The 15,943-nt window shown below is 39.4% G+C and overlaps 1 protein-coding gene across 3 annotated transcripts in view; it reads right to left on the bottom strand.

Moving 5' to 3' along the window:
- MNT (MAX network transcriptional repressor) overlaps window positions 1-15,943 on the bottom strand; it is a 701,036-nt gene that overhangs the window by 394,692 nt on the left and 290,401 nt on the right. For all 3 annotated transcript variants that reach the window (XM_044054412.1, XM_044054414.1, XM_044054413.1), the window contains exon 2: window positions 3,698-4,259. In XM_044054412.1, coding sequence (XP_043910347.1) covers window positions 3,698-4,259 — 562 coding nt within the window. The remainder of the gene's footprint in view (window positions 1-3,697; window positions 4,260-15,943) is intronic.

Raw genomic sequence — 15,943 nt, forward strand, 5'->3', positions numbered from 1 at the left:
TTATCCGGTCTCTCTGGGACTGGACCTTAGGCTGGATAAACAAATGGCTGGTTAAATCAGAAAAAGCATACAAAATAGCATTTATAGGTTACAAATCAGCTAGAATAACAGGATTTGTGTTAGTATGTTTTTTTCTAATGAATATGAAGTCTAAAACTCAACTGTCCATTATTATTTAGCCCAGTGGACCAGAAGTGTTGTTCCTTCTCTGTTGTCTTTTGCTAGAGCTATGGCAGAAATTTGATGGCTGGTTAAAGAGGAGGCTGATTAAAGAGACGCCAGATAAGAGTCAGTCTACTGTAATGCAACACCTTCTCAAAGCCTTGACAATGATTTAACAGAGACTCAACAGGCATGCAGCCTGGGTACTCTTTCTCCCCTTTCCAGCCTTGAGACCAACTTTCTGACACCACTGAAGTGGGCAAAAACCATGTCACCAAGTCAACAAGTTTTCTTTTCTTTTTTAATAAGCACTTTTTTTTAATCCATTTTTGCCAACCATCTAGCTTCCCCAGATCAAACAAGACCCATTTTTTAACAACACTGTGAATTTCAACCAGTGTCAAGGTGAGGGCAGTCATTCATGCAGCCATGATGGTGCTTTGCACCTCTGATGGCATCCAGGTAATGAGGGCCATTTTGTAGTGGTCCTAACCTCAACCACTGGGAGGGTGGGACATGTGATGTACATCACTGCAAATGCCATCACCATAACAATGCATGCTTCTGTACATCCATACTGAAGTATAAGCAGTGGTAAGATAAGCTTAACACCCACCCCAAGCAAGGCATCTGCAATGCTAACCCCTCCACAGAGGGATCATGGTACCACAAGTCTTACTCCACAACACCCTCTACCCTGTGATATGCATGGCCATCCTCCCCTGCCAGCTCTGTCAGGTGCTCAAACTGCTAATGGAATTCAGGTTACTTGGGGTATTATCCCTCAAAGCCACCAGAGTTGGCATATTAACTGACTTCAGGTTACATGGACCATAGACGGGGCATTATCCCTCTAAGCCACCAGAGATGGCATATTAACATCTTTTGTTTCTGATAAACAAGAGAAAAAATGGTCAACTAACCTGCTCTATCAGTTCACTGCAATTAATCCTATATGTATCCAACATCCTAATCTGTTCCTTAACAGCAAGATTCTGACATAATGGGCAATAAACTGACAAAGTATAAGCAAGCAACCATCAAAAATGAAGAATAAAAACAATGATCTGCTTAGTTTCAAATCACTGTACAAAATGTTAATACATTAAACATAGTACAACCTATAAACCATAGCCAATATATATTACTTCTATTTTGCTACCCCACTCATCAACATTACCCCCAAAAATCAAAATTGTATGTGCTAAATCAAGATGATGCACACATAATCTCACAGTAACAACTCAACTAGTGAATATCACTTGAAACATGTATTATGGATGACACATATTACCAGAATCATCACATCACTCTACATACTTTTAGACCAGATAATATATGTTGTAGCATGACAATAACACCTCTTCTCATTCACTGATTCCGTACAACCCCCATACTGCAACCTGTATCATCACTGTGGGCCTCAATATCAGACTTATCTTCATAGTCATTTTCAGCTAACACTGCACAAAACTAGTTTAACTGTACCCACAATGAGATTAACTTCATTACTAGAAAAGGTGAATGCCTCAGTTCTCCACTCCCAAACACAATGAACTAAACGTATCCAGACTGAGATATTTAAGGTTACCAGTGAAGCAGTAGGGCCACCGGAAGGCAGCAGTAACATGTGACTCCTCTACTAACAATATCCCCATTTTCCTTTCGAGCTAAGAATGCATTTTAACTCAAATTTAATCAAAATCTAACCACTTTAAATGTTTTATTATTCTATCAAGTAAAAAGGCCGAAACAGAGGGGGAAAAAAAAGAACTATTAGGACAACGCAGTAACTACTGCAATTACAGGAATACCAAAGTGTTGTTTTAGTCTTAAAAATAGTCTGATGCATAATGTTAAACTGAATAATTGTTACCACAAAAATCATATTTGCATAATGTATACAAAGGAAAATAAATCATATACAGTAAACTCTCAGTTAACTGGAACTCAAGCAACCAGCAAAAAAAAAAAATTGAAGTACAGTACAGTATGAACAATTCAATTTTCATGTGTTGCACTTTCTGTCCCTCACCGGGCTTTTAATTACTGTATTTAAATATTAAAATCAAATCAATACAGTGTTTACAGTATAGAGTACAGTATTAGTCAGGCCTATTTTTAATAGTAATTCACAAGCAACCAGAAACGACAAGTTATCTGACATCTACCAAACCCATGGGTGCCGGTTAACTGAGAGTTTACTGTAACGGTTTGTTTCCTCTTTTATAATTGTATGTGTACTCGTATCATTATGCAATGTGAGATGTTAATATAAAGGTTGATGAGCAAAGCTCAAGAGGTGAATCTTGGCATCCATGTCAAGAAAACTTAATACAGGGTTATAATCAGGGAGACGATCATAATACTTTGTAGTGCATGGAGCTTTAGGTGCTCCATATTCTACGCACAGAGAAAAAAAAGTTTTCAAAGCCAAGAAGCACTTGCCAACTGCTGACAGAAAGGCAGCAACACACTCTCTTATTTTACAGAATGTCAGGGAAACATTACCAGCACAGACAGCAGGCAGAAACAAATCTGTTTTTTATTCTGCCACTGTCGTTTGCAATGGCAGAATTAACTGCCTTGTACAATACCCGATCTTAAGTTAAGCAGGCGGGGTTGCTTAACAATTGTTAAGATTGGGTCTCACACTACAGAAGTGCTTAACTGATTTGTCTCTTTCCAGATATCGTACAGTAATCACCGCACTCCATGCTCTAAAAAAATGTGTGAAAAAATGGTCTGGTGCCCTGCGGTTTCAAGAATTCAAATCCTCAACAAACATCTATATGAGTACACAACATACATCTGCAAATATGCCTACAAGGAAATTACAAATACTAGGCAGCTCCACTAGCATACATGACTGTCACCTGGGTGACCCAAGTTTCCCTTAGTGGCTTGGGTACTTGCTGCTGCTGCCATGGAGAAGTGATGAGTAACACGGTAGCTTCAGCTCACTTCTCTTTGGGGAGTGGGGGACATGTCCAGGGCACACAAGCAAATGGTACACCCCTTGGTAGAAATCAGAGACCATATGGGAGTGCTTGCTATGGGGGGGGGGTGTCAAGGTGGTGTTGAAATATTATGTCATGTGTGAAAGTGAGTTAACGCACCCTCAATGATGTACACTGCATGTGAAACTTGTAGCATGTAACTGGGTATGGGCTGTGGGGACAGAAAACCCACGATGGCTGCCTAAATGACAACCCCTCTCAGTCTGCTCTCACCCCTTTTGAAAGAGGAACAATTCAGCCAACAGGCTGAGATGGGGGAAGAGGACAATGGGCAGCAAAATGGGGAAGAAAAAAATGACAACAAAAACAAAACTGAACTCAAGAGTCTCTGAATAAGGTGTTGCCGGTCTTGATAATCTTCACTGCCTTTCATTCTCTATACATACACACACCCACCCTGGTTCAATAGTTCCAACAAGAGTCCTTAGTTAACTAGTGCTTACAAATGCAGTAAATCACACAAAGTGCCACAGAAATGTGTATATATATATATATATATACATATATATACATACCCTCCAGGTCTCCTCTTCTGTTCTGCAGGTTTCATATCCTCTGTGGGACTAAGTTTAAGTATACTAGGCTGCTGCTGCTGATGATGCGGAGACTGTGCAAGAGCATGAGGCTGTATCGACTGCTGTACCATGTGATGCTGAGCAACAGCAAGCAGTGGACCCTGGTATTGCTGGATTGGGTTAGGACTGCTTGAAAGAGGTGTGGCAGGCTTTGGTTCAGCAAGCACAGTGCTTGGAGGTCTCTGTATGACTGTTGTGACTGTCAATTCTTTAGCAGCAGTGGTGGACGGTACTACTGTCTGCGGATGTTGTGCAACCGATGGTGAATGTGGAGAGGTGATGAGGGGCTGCACTGAATTTGGCACCACTGAGATAGGAATAACTGTCATGTGGGCAGGTGCTGGTGGCAGAGGGGGTGGAGGAGGCACTGGTACCGGGGTACTCTGAACATCCAATATGGGGTGCTGTTCTGCATCAATGACATGATTAAGTCTCTCCACATCTGGCTTTCTGTATTCTTCTTCTCTTTCCAGCCGAAGCTTCTCCTCTTTTTCACTTTCCTCTGTAAAAAGAAAAATAAGAAATTAAAAAAGAAAGAAAAACACATACCTGAAATAACATTACAGGTTGTAGTCATTTATTTACTTTTAATCCCCCATTCATTTACTTTTGAATCAGCAAGCAAGAAATTAAAATTTTCCACAAAAAGTCATTTTTTTTCCTTTTCTAACCATTAACTTGTCTTCATTTTAACAGTTAACTAAAAACTAATCAGTAGGGTTTTATACTTGGTCTAAATAGTATCTCACAAAGTTGAGTCACCTGTTTGGACATGCATGGTTAAATGCCAAAAGCAAATGGGCTGGTGACTTTGCAGCACAGAGCTTCCAGCCTTGACTAAGGCCCCAGATGACCTAGGCTTACCTCTCACCTTCCTAACTCAAGAAATCAGGACAAAACCTTAAATAACGGGGGGACAAAGACCCAAAAATAGGGACAGAGTTTAAACATTGCTTTTATAAACCTAGAATGTTGTTTAGAATAACAGGTTTTATGTTAGCTTGCATTTTTTGAAGGGCATTTAAGTCTGAAACTCAAATGTTTGCTACTATTTAGTGACTTCAATCCTATGTGGTTTGCCAGAAAAACACAATTTTTAAGAGGGTAGACCAAAAATATGAGTAAAAAAATCTGGACATTCGACTGAAATCTGGGAAGTTGAAAGATATGGTCGGTGTGCATCTCTCTCAACTTCTAAGAGTGAGAAAACTATAAATAAATGGGGGGGACAACACCCCAAAAATAGGGACACTTTTTAAACATTGCTCTTACAAACTTAGAAAGTTGATAGAACAACATGTTTTCCATTAGAACTCATTTTCTGAAGGGTATTAAGTCTACAAGTCAAATGTCTGCCATTATTTTCTGATGTCAATCCTTCATGATTTGCCAGAGAACCACAATTTTATGAGAAACAGACCATAAATATGAAGCAAAAATCTGGACAGTTGAGGTGTGGACCTAGGTTCAGTTAATGGGTCTAGACATGGAAGGTGTCTGATGGAGATGGACAGGAGCGTGCTCGAGATGGATTGCAGAGAGTGGTGAAAGCTGCTTACCCATTCCAGAGGAAGAAAGTTGTGGAGTCCCACCCCAGAGCTGCCCTCTGGGTGAAGACCCAGAACTGAAGCTCTTGCAGACATCTGCTGCACAACAGCTGTTTATCTCTGCCCCTTGCCTTCATCTTCTACTTGTATCCTACGATGCCAGGTGTCAGGGGAGAATGAATGGGCCACACTGAAAAAGAGGCCATAAAAATTACTGAATTAATTAGGCAGTCTGAAACAAAAACCTTCTAGGGACACAGTAATGTAAAAACGTAACCTATTCCTTTAGCTTTTCTGCCTCAGCATACAACACTTACTTGTTCTAGGTTCTCTAACTATGTCCCTACAACTTGCTAGACTCCATCCTCATTAATGCTAGATAGTGTTCTCTATACTGTAGCAACACATCCAGGACCACCTGAAGTGAACTGCAAGTCCAGTCCTATGAAGTAAAATTCTATCAACATGAACAAGCTTAAGTCAGAAAGAAAAGTAGGTTCATTCACACAAGTTCCTTTCAGAAAAGACACTTCCATCCAACTCTGGGTGAATACTTCCCTAAATTTATAACACGCATACTCTTTTAGTGTCCATATTTCTAAGAGCAGATGATTTCACTGGGTTTTTAGGATTTATCGTTTTCTGTTCCTTGAAAGGGTGAGAAGAGACCACTTGTTACAGAAATACTACCACAAAAACATGTCCATTTACGTTACTTAAACACAGACACCTAAAAGAATAGCAAAGGGGTTGTTATAAATTTATTCTGCTTATTTGTTGAAAGCTGCTCAGTAATTTGAAAAAACAAACATCTGGAACAACTCACACTGACAGCATGCAGCTGCATGCATCTTACACAAAGAAGGCCAGCAGTATTGGCACCAACACTGCTTAATTTACAAGGAGCACTATTAGGTTAAACTAGAAAATGGATTCACACTACATATTTGATGCTTCAACATCACCAACCGGAGAAAGCCTCTGATGACATTACACAGCTCTTCAGCATTTATGTTTCACACCAGCCTTTCACCACAGACTTTGTTTAATGCATTTCTCATCTGGATGTACATTGGTGAAAGAGCTACGCATCCTAGATAACAGTAAAGTCAACACACCACAAATGGCAGCTACAGATGAGTCATGGGAAGGACAGAATAGCACACCGAGTGAGGCAGACTATGGGACAGTGCACTCCAAGGTAAACTGGCAAAGCCTTTTCAATAATCTAAGTCTCAGCCTTGTAAGAGGCAGCTTGCGAGTGCTATCAATAGCATACAGTCAAGCAGTACTGACAAGTCACTTCCCAGAAAGAAATGAAAAGTCTTTTCTCCCCAAGAGAAAGTGGTTAGAGGATACATTAACCTTTTCCTGTTAATCACTGCTAATTCTGTTACTAGCTTGGATTCGAAACATAACCTGCTGCTACTCTTATCATGTTCCCTTTTCAACTATTCGCACAATGCAGCCTAAGATTATCATTCGTAGGCAACTGAAAAAAAGAAAGGCAGTATGTGTAATACTGCAAAAATTTAGACTCTGGAGGCAGCAGTTTGATAAAGTTCTATCCACACATTTTAAACTCTACATTATAATGAGTACAGTGTATGGCATCTGTCTAATCACTCTATTCAAAGTCAGGTCATATGCTTACAGAAACAGATAACTGCTTCCCCTTTCACATGTGGTCTGTTACAATGAAAAAGACAAAGGCCACAGAAACCTGTTAATAACAAGTGTGCAAATGCTGCTTTTACAAGCATGGCTGCAATTCAGTTTCATCATGGGTGGTCTCTGCAGTGCAGCGGATCTTTCTGCTGAAATGCAGCAGCCTTACAGCTGATATCAGGAAGCAGAAAGGGCCAGTAGACATAACTCCCTGCCTAGGAGTGTATGTGGCCTTGCTCACCACAAAACATATTTTACACATCTGCATGAATCACACTTCAAACACTTCACTTCAAATGGCACTTAGATGCAGCTGTATAACATGCAAGGCACTGCTATTGGTCAAGGCACGGAGAAATTCCATTTAGATCATTACAGAGGTTAGGAAGTCTTCTGATTTGTAATGAACCTTTGAGGGAATCCGAATGCAGATATCTTTGCAAGATGCAAGAATTGACGGACTAAAATAAGATAAAAATTTGAGAAATGACAAGACGTGTTTTAATATGAAAAAATATGGCTACAGAATATGAAACAAATTTAAAAGCTAAATAATACAACAAAGAGCTGCTACTTCAGTTCTGAGTGTACAGAGACTAAGGACCAAAAAAAACCAAAATCCTCATATGCAGTAAATGAAATGTGTGCCATAAGGCAGGGCACACTAGTACATGTGTGAAGATTTCACTGTGGGTTCACTGAAAAGTCAACAGAAGAGAAACATTACTAAAACTCTCATGTTGATCGTAATCTAACCTTTGACCACCACAAGTTTATTGTCGTAAGAAAATCATTCTGCATTGCACAACTGATAAGGGCATGGCATCGAGGTCCAAGGAGGTCATTGTTCCAATGTACTTGTTTCTCATCAGACCAGTGGTAGAGTACAACACATCCTTTGTCATGCACCTGACCAGGCACTTACAACAGCTTGAAAGACCACAGAAGTTCCTCATAAAAAGAACATAGGGAGCAACAACAACTCCTATGCAGACCGTCCCAAAGCGCTATCCCTACAGTCTGCTCCACAACAATCTATGCCCAGCCTATAAGGCATCCTCTGATCCCACACTTATCGATCTGTTGTGCATCCGTAAAACAAGTAGCATCAGAAATACCCATTCTAAGGATCTAAAACTTGTATGAGGCACACGTTGGAAGGACAGATGTGCATCTCAAAGAATACTCCTTTGCTGGAACAGGCTTCCCATCCATGTGAAGCAAAGCTCATCCCCAACCTCATTCAAACGTTGGATGAATTGGAAATCGCAAATTTACCCTTAGTTTGGCACCTATGTCCCTAATTAATAGGGGAAGCCTGTGAATACTTGATGTGTACAAGCCCATATCATAATTGTAAAATTCCTTGGGGTATTGTCACATGTCAGCAATATTTTGGTAAATTTGATGTAAGCTTGACTGGGCTTAAAATGCTCTTGGACTGATCCACCTACGAAATGAATCTTAGGATGAAGAGGAATAAAAACAAAACAGAAAAACAGTATCCTCAGAAGTGATCAATTACAGTTCTAATGCCACCTGATCCATGTTTTACTTTACATTTTCTAAGCACAGTTATAGTGCTGACCACATGGAACAGTGTTTAGTTCCAACAGAAGAGGCAACACAAATGCAAGCAAGCACACAACTGCAAAGTGCCACGTTCACAAAGTGAAGGGCTAAAAGGACAGGACTAGAGCCTTACCAGTGCAATAAAATGGTGCAACCCTGGGTTAGACAATAAGTGGCCAGGGCATATGCAAGATGATCCAGAGGACCAAAAATATATTGCATACAGGACAGCTTCCATGGTGCATAGGGATGGATCCCCAAATCCAGCTCCAATGACTTGGGTTTAAAAGGCAGGAGTGGGTGAGAAGGGGGGGGGGATGGAAGTAAGTAGTCAAGGTCCACTCATATATCCTGGAGTGACAGAGGCAGTGCTGACCAACTTGATGACTGCTCCCTAGAGGAGGCCATGTAGTGTTGCAGTGGCCGATACCTCGGCCTGCCAAAGGGAGCACTACACTATGTACAACAGCTATTAGAGCGAAGCTCCAAAGATGGCACTGTCCCCATGGAGTAACCTATCTTCTGGGTCAAGGTCTCTGTTCTTATGGTTTCTCCTTACCAGTGGCAATTCCAGTCTGAGTAGTCAGGTCACTCAGTCTAGCATGACAAGTCTGTTTTCAGGCTACAAGAAACAGAATGATGATTGTGAGACCAGAGAAGAATACAAAAAAATCTAAAAATAAAAGAAAAACAAAGACAATAAAAAAGTCCAAGAAACATGTAAAAATAAATGAAAAAAACATACTTGGCATTTTGTGCGGTACTTACAAAGCATCTGAATTAGTTTAAGCAAGCAAAAGTCAAACAGATAAGGACATCGTACACAAATGAATAGATAGTTACAGGAAAGCAAAACTGATAAAGCAGCAAAGGACAGATGGTTAAAGCAAGTTCTATCCATACCCTTTTTCATGGACTAATAAAAGCATGGGTGAACACCACTGTATTAAAAACACAGCATCAAAATGGACAAAGGCACACACCAGATTAGCTAGAAAAGAACGACAGGCTAGAAAAGACCGACGAGTAAGGGGGGTAGTGGTTGGACAAACTAATATAATATATAATGAAAGCAAGCACAATCCAGGAAGACTCCATTTTGACAATGACTTTAAACTCACCCAGGACAAGTTACAAGATAAGAAGCAGGGAAAGGGTCTGTTGACCTGGCCCGATGACTGCACTAGAGGTCAAAAAGGAAGTTTCTGTTTTCTTTCATGCAGGAATCCAGGTTTTTACCTTCTTAGCAAGGCTGGTAACAAGTAGGCTGAAGTAATGCAGGTAGAAAGGCAAACACAAAAGGAAGGGTTTTTTTTGATAAAATAGTATACGGCTAGGCCAGGAAAAGCCAAGACCCATCTGGTCAGCCTGACTATGTGCACAACTGTTTAGATATAGAGTGCACCACTTCACGGCAGTATTCCAGTGTGATCTTCCACAGCAAACTACAGAAGCTGACAGCTTTAACAACCACCTCACCCTCACATGGACATAAGTGAGGACCTGCAATAAGGTCATGTGTAAAGTCCTAACAGTCAGGTATCTGCATTCATTTCCTCAAATAAGTTCTCCTGTACACATTGATAATGAGGCTAAATGATATGGTGATTCTGTTTTCATGTCTATATCATAACATTGACAGCTTAAGTTGTCGAATCCTAAAACACACTGACACCCAAGTGTTGAAAGCTAACAATAGAGAACGGCCACATCATGAAATTCTTTCCTCGGGAAAGAATTCAGGTGGCCATCCGTAAACAAAATAAACAAACACACCCAAACTTTGCCCCCCACACCCCCCTAATTAAATATACCAACTCTGAGCTCGCTCTACATTGGGGAAAGGGCAAATCTCCAATAACGGCCACGCAAATTCTTTCCCGAGGAAATAATTCAATGATGTGGCCGTTCGCTATTGTAAGCTTTCGATGCTTAGGTGTCAATGATTAAGCATTTAAAAACCTAAGCTGTCAAGAATTCAATAGGAATCCCTGTTTTCATTATAGGCAATATATAAACAACAAGGGTTAACCCTCATCCCTTGACAATGACAACATTCAAAGAGTTCCCTGAGGATAAGCAGCAACTTTAGGGCAAGCAGAGTTTAAGCTGAAGAAAGATTAGAGGCAAGAAAGATAGGAATACTTGAGATGGAAACATACCCAAGTCAACCAAACAAGTGATATGTCCTGGAATGGAAGGTGAGTAGCTTCAGTCAAGCTAGTCCAGCTTACATGATAGAAAGAACTTGAGACTAGAGAAACAGATTGCTATGAGCATGAGTAAAAACTCACCAAGACCTATGCCTTATAAAAACACCTGACAAGGAAGTTAGAGGAAGGATTGCTCAGCTCTCAGGTCACCACTGCATAGTAAGTCTACCTAAATGATGATGACGATGATAAAAGAAGCAAGAAAGAACGTCCTTATCTCAAGCAGGACTTTAGGCTTTCGGTTTCTCCAGCTAGGGTTAGACAGCTTGCTAGTGTCATGCAGGCAAAACACAAACTTGAAAGGAAGTGTAGGTGGTAAACTTGGAGGGTACAGGGCTAAAGCAGCTGGCTTCCCCTCAGGCTGGCTGCAGTATTAGCCCAGTGATTAATCCTAGCATATACTGCTTCATTTGGACAACAAACAGCTGCCTACCACAGCAAAATAACAGTAACAACTTATCACAATGCCCACCCTCTCTGTTCAACCTACAGGTGGGGCTAATGAATACACTATGCAGTCTTTGTGTAAAGGATTAAAGCTATGTGCTGCTAATGAGCTTCACTTTGCAGTCTTGAGTTTGATTCTCCCAGCTGCCATTTGCTTGCTGTGACTTTTTTCACCTGCTATGTGACACTGAGCAAGTTGCATAACTAGACAGCAGCTCCTGGGTCACCCCTTAAAAGAGACATCTGTGCCTTATGCTTTACTTGGTTAAACAAATAAAACAGATGGTAGTGCGGGACAGTATAATCATGCCCTAAATAGCACTAGTCTCTTCCAAGCCAGCTTACAGCGCACACTGATGCCAAAGCTAAATGAGCTAGTGAATCTGGCCTGTCGAACTTCAATAGCTGTGTCCATGCCTTCAAAAGCTCAGGTGCAGCACAAGTTAGAGCCAAGAAAATATACCTTTATTCTAGACAGCATATGATCAGTGAGTGTGGGCTCTCATATCTCTCCCAAGAAAATTTGTGTTAAGCTTCTCTATAGCAAGTGGCACATAATCCATAGGATATCAAAGTTAAACAAAACTTTAGATGTTTGGTTTGATAACTGAATTCTCAGGTCACTGGCAACTTATTTTGACGCTCATTCCTGGATCACATATGCTTCACAGACTTACCTTCCTTCCACATCCTTTGCCACATGCCCACATAACATACTGGCAAAGACAAAATACATGTTCATGCATACATCAGCCACATAAGGACTAAATTCTCACATCAAGATGTTTGGACCAAACTGACCGTTTTAAACAATGTTACAGTTAAAGGACAGTTACTGATTTTATTTGCTTTTGATAACCAAACAAGTTCACTATTTTTAGTATAGGCACTGCACAAAAAGCTCCAGAGAAAGACAAAAAAAGCAACAACCCAGTACAGGTAAAATGCATAAATAAAAACTCCGCAAAACTTTATACAAAAATAAACATTCATAAAGACAGTAGCACAACTATCAAGGATGCAATAGGTTACCAAGCATGTAATAGTAAACAATGTGAACACTATGAAATTAAAGGTTATGGGAGTAGCCAAAAAGTACAATTCTGTAAACTGAACTTATCGTCTAACAGCAAATATTCGCATGAACACTGGTGCAGTTGTCTTACATATATGGGTTATATCCTGCCAAGGATAGAACAGCTGGACAGTATCTAAAACATCAGGGCACCTTCCATGCACCCAAACTGTCAAGCAGCTCAAGAAGAGGAAAACAAGTTTTTAAGCTAAGCCCTTCAGAGCTTTCCTGCCAGCAGACTGAGGGTTGTTGAGTGCTGAAAGGACAATGCTAGGAATAACAAATGTCCACACGCTGGCATTAAAAACACACCAAAAACTATGGGAGGGCGGAGGGAGGGAGTGGCTACTGTTACAGTTGCTTCAGCTTATACAACTGTACTAGGTTCTTCACATTGATCACTGCTGCAGTAGCCTTAGCTATATGAGCAGATTACCACAGGTAGCTATATTTGGGACGACAAATATGGGTTATATCCTGCCAAGGATAGAACAGCTGGACAGTATCTAAAACATCAGGGCACCTTCCATGCACCCAAACTGTCAAGCAGCTCAAGAAGAGGAAAACAAGTTTTTAAGCTAAGCCCTTCAGAGCTTTCCTGCCAGCAGACTGAGGGTTGCTGAGTGCTGAAAGGACAATGCTAGGAATAACAAATGTCCACACGCTGGCATTAAAAACACACCAAAAACTATGGGAGGGCGGAGGGAGGGAGTGGCTACTGTTACAGTAGCTTCAGCTTATACAACTGTACTAGGTTCTTCACATTGATCACTGCTGCAGTAGCCTTAGCTATATGAGCAGATTACCACAAGTAGCTATATTTGGGACGAGAAAGCAGAAGGGTCCAGGAGCACCTGGAGAATGGTCTTAGCAAACTTGACTTGCTTTGTAAAACTATGTGCAGAGGACCAAGTAGCAGCTTCTAGAATACTTCTAGAATCCAACCCTTTCCAAAAAAAACACAGATGAAGCCAAGGCCCTGGAATAGTGACCTTGACCCTACCTGGAAAAGTTATGTTGAGCATAACGAAAGGTAATAATTGCCTTAGACACCCATTTGGAAATAGTCTGTTTTGACACAGGTTGTCAAAATGAACAGTTGATCCACAGATCTGAAAGATTTAGTTCTGTCAAAATAATGCCAGAGTTGTCTGTGGATATTAAATAGTACTGCCACTCAGACAAACTGGTTATACTAAATAAACTTGAGAAATGTAAAAATGAAGTAAACCAGCTCCAGAACACTCAATAGTAGAACAAATTTATTAACTTACGTGCTAGTATCCAAAGACTTTCACCATACAGGCTTCATCAGGCAAATAGTCAAACAGTAAAAGAAGCAGCTTTAAATAACCTAATAAGTCTTGTAATTGAAATCAAATGACTTTTATAATTAAGGATTTAAAGACAAACATATGCATATATTAAAAACGTGTATGAAAATCATAACATATATACAATAACCTAAAAAATATAAAAATGTAAAAATGCATATATGTATCTGTGTGTGTGTGTGTGTGTGTGTGTGTGTGCACACGTGTGTATACATATTTATTTTTTTAATCATTTTACTCTGTCTCTTAATTCATTTAAAACTGGTTTCAATGTAAAACTGTCATTAAGACCAGGAGGCTGCTGTGCCTTAAAACTAATAACTCATTTGCTCTCAATAATTTCAGTATCATTTTAATGTTTCCCCCTCTAATACTTTCATTTATTGTTTGTAGTATTAGGAAACAGAATTTGTGGGTAATGTCAGTATCCTTGAGGTGCTTATAAAGTGCATTAGTTTCTATTCGTCTTCGGATATCTGACATATTTACACAAAATTAGTTCCTTTAGCTTTCTATTTGTTTTATCTATACAGAAAGCATTACATGACTTGCACACAAATTATATTTTTTGTATTACGTGTTCCATAACACTTGAGGGAATGGTACTTGTTTGACTGCACAAGTAAGACATTTTTCAGTGTAAATATACATAAAAAATTGGCAATTATGGCACTTATGTGTACATACTTTGGAAGATGTTATTTTGTTAACATACTTCTCCTGCTCTTTATAGCACAGAATATTTAAGATTAGCAGATCTCTTATAAACAAAAGTTAACTGATCTGGAATACTGTCTTTAAAGCTAAGAATGAATATACTGCATCATAAGGCAATAATTTCTTCATAATTTCCTGTCCTTTACATGTTTTGGGGTAATAAGTGAGAACACATCTAAAACTTGCTGCAGTACTATTACATTTTACAGTTAGATTGTCCTATATAGTACTCTGATTGCTTAAAGAAACAGTTTTTTTTTTTTTTTTAGAAAAAACAGGTCTTACTAGATTTTCACTATTCGTTTGTACTTCTGTAACTAGCTTGCTAACATAGAATACCACAAACCAGGTAGGAACTGAATGAACCACAAAAAAGAAAAACAGCTCCTGTGGAAATGGTAGAATAGTGTAAGGTAATAACCACAACGGTGATATTAATAAATTTATTGCACAGTCCAAACACCAGTCAAGTGCGCTTTCGTCTTGTAACCAAAGACTTCTTCAGAGCAATTAAAATTTGCCACTCCATGCTTAAATACTTCTTAGTACCAATGAAAATTAATAACCAATTAGTAACCGGATACAAACAAATCACTGAATTAACAATATTTAAAATACTAGTACGCCTTAAAATTCATCTTACTCATAATTTCATTTATAAAATGAGTAAAATAAGTTTAAAAATCACTTTCATGTGTATAAATGTGCAAAATGTACAATATTACAGTTCTATAAATCACAGGTTATTTTTAAAAATTTTTAAAGCTTTAATGCTTGGTACTTCAATATAGGCATGATACTACACGCTTCATTTATACCTGGGGGATGGATGGAATTTAATCTCAACTGCCACTTTAATTCTTCTCTCTCTAATCTGTTCTTCCAGTTCCCTCCCCTCAAGTCATTTCCTACAATTTCTAGGATTCCAAAATGGAAAATTTTCTACAAACCATTCCCCTTCAAATGTCTATATAGGGCATTGTTCTCGTCTTCACGTCTAATGGCATGAAGGTGTTCGTATATCCTTCTGCGAAGAGCTCTTTCAGTTTTGCCAATATAAGTTGTGCCCCCCTTTTCGCAAACTTAGTAATGCATAAATGGGAGAAAGAATACATATTTAACAGCAAATTCCCAGGTCAATGGTGCACTTACCTCCGTTTCCTGGATGATATTTTCATTTTATGGAAAGAAGATGGTGGAATTTGCGAATTTTTTTGATTACATTAATGGAGTTTGTGAATATTTTAAATTCACCAGTACTTCTAACAAGGACTCCATTAACTATTTGGATGGAACTATAACTTTGGATAGAGTAAGGAACGTTTTCACATCCAGAGTATACAGAAAACCTACTTTCTCGAATGATTACTTGGAATATAACAGTAGCCACCCAGGACACACTATGAAAAACATAGTAAAAGGGCAGATGGTGAGGTTAGCCAGAATTTGCTCGAGTAAAGAGATTTGTAAGAGGGAAATGGCTATTATGGTAAACCTCTTTATTGAAAGGGGCTACCCAACACACATGCTGTACCCCATCTGTAAGGAAGTTATGAATGAATGGGGAAAGAGGTTCAAACCACTATTAGGAACACAAATTGAGTTTACAGAAA

This window comes from Protopterus annectens, chromosome 13.part0 (genome assembly GCF_019279795.1).
Source record: "Protopterus annectens isolate FY-2018-M chromosome 13.part0, PAN1.0, whole genome shotgun sequence".
NCBI lineage: Eukaryota > Metazoa > Chordata > Ceratodontiformes > Protopteridae > Protopterus > Protopterus annectens.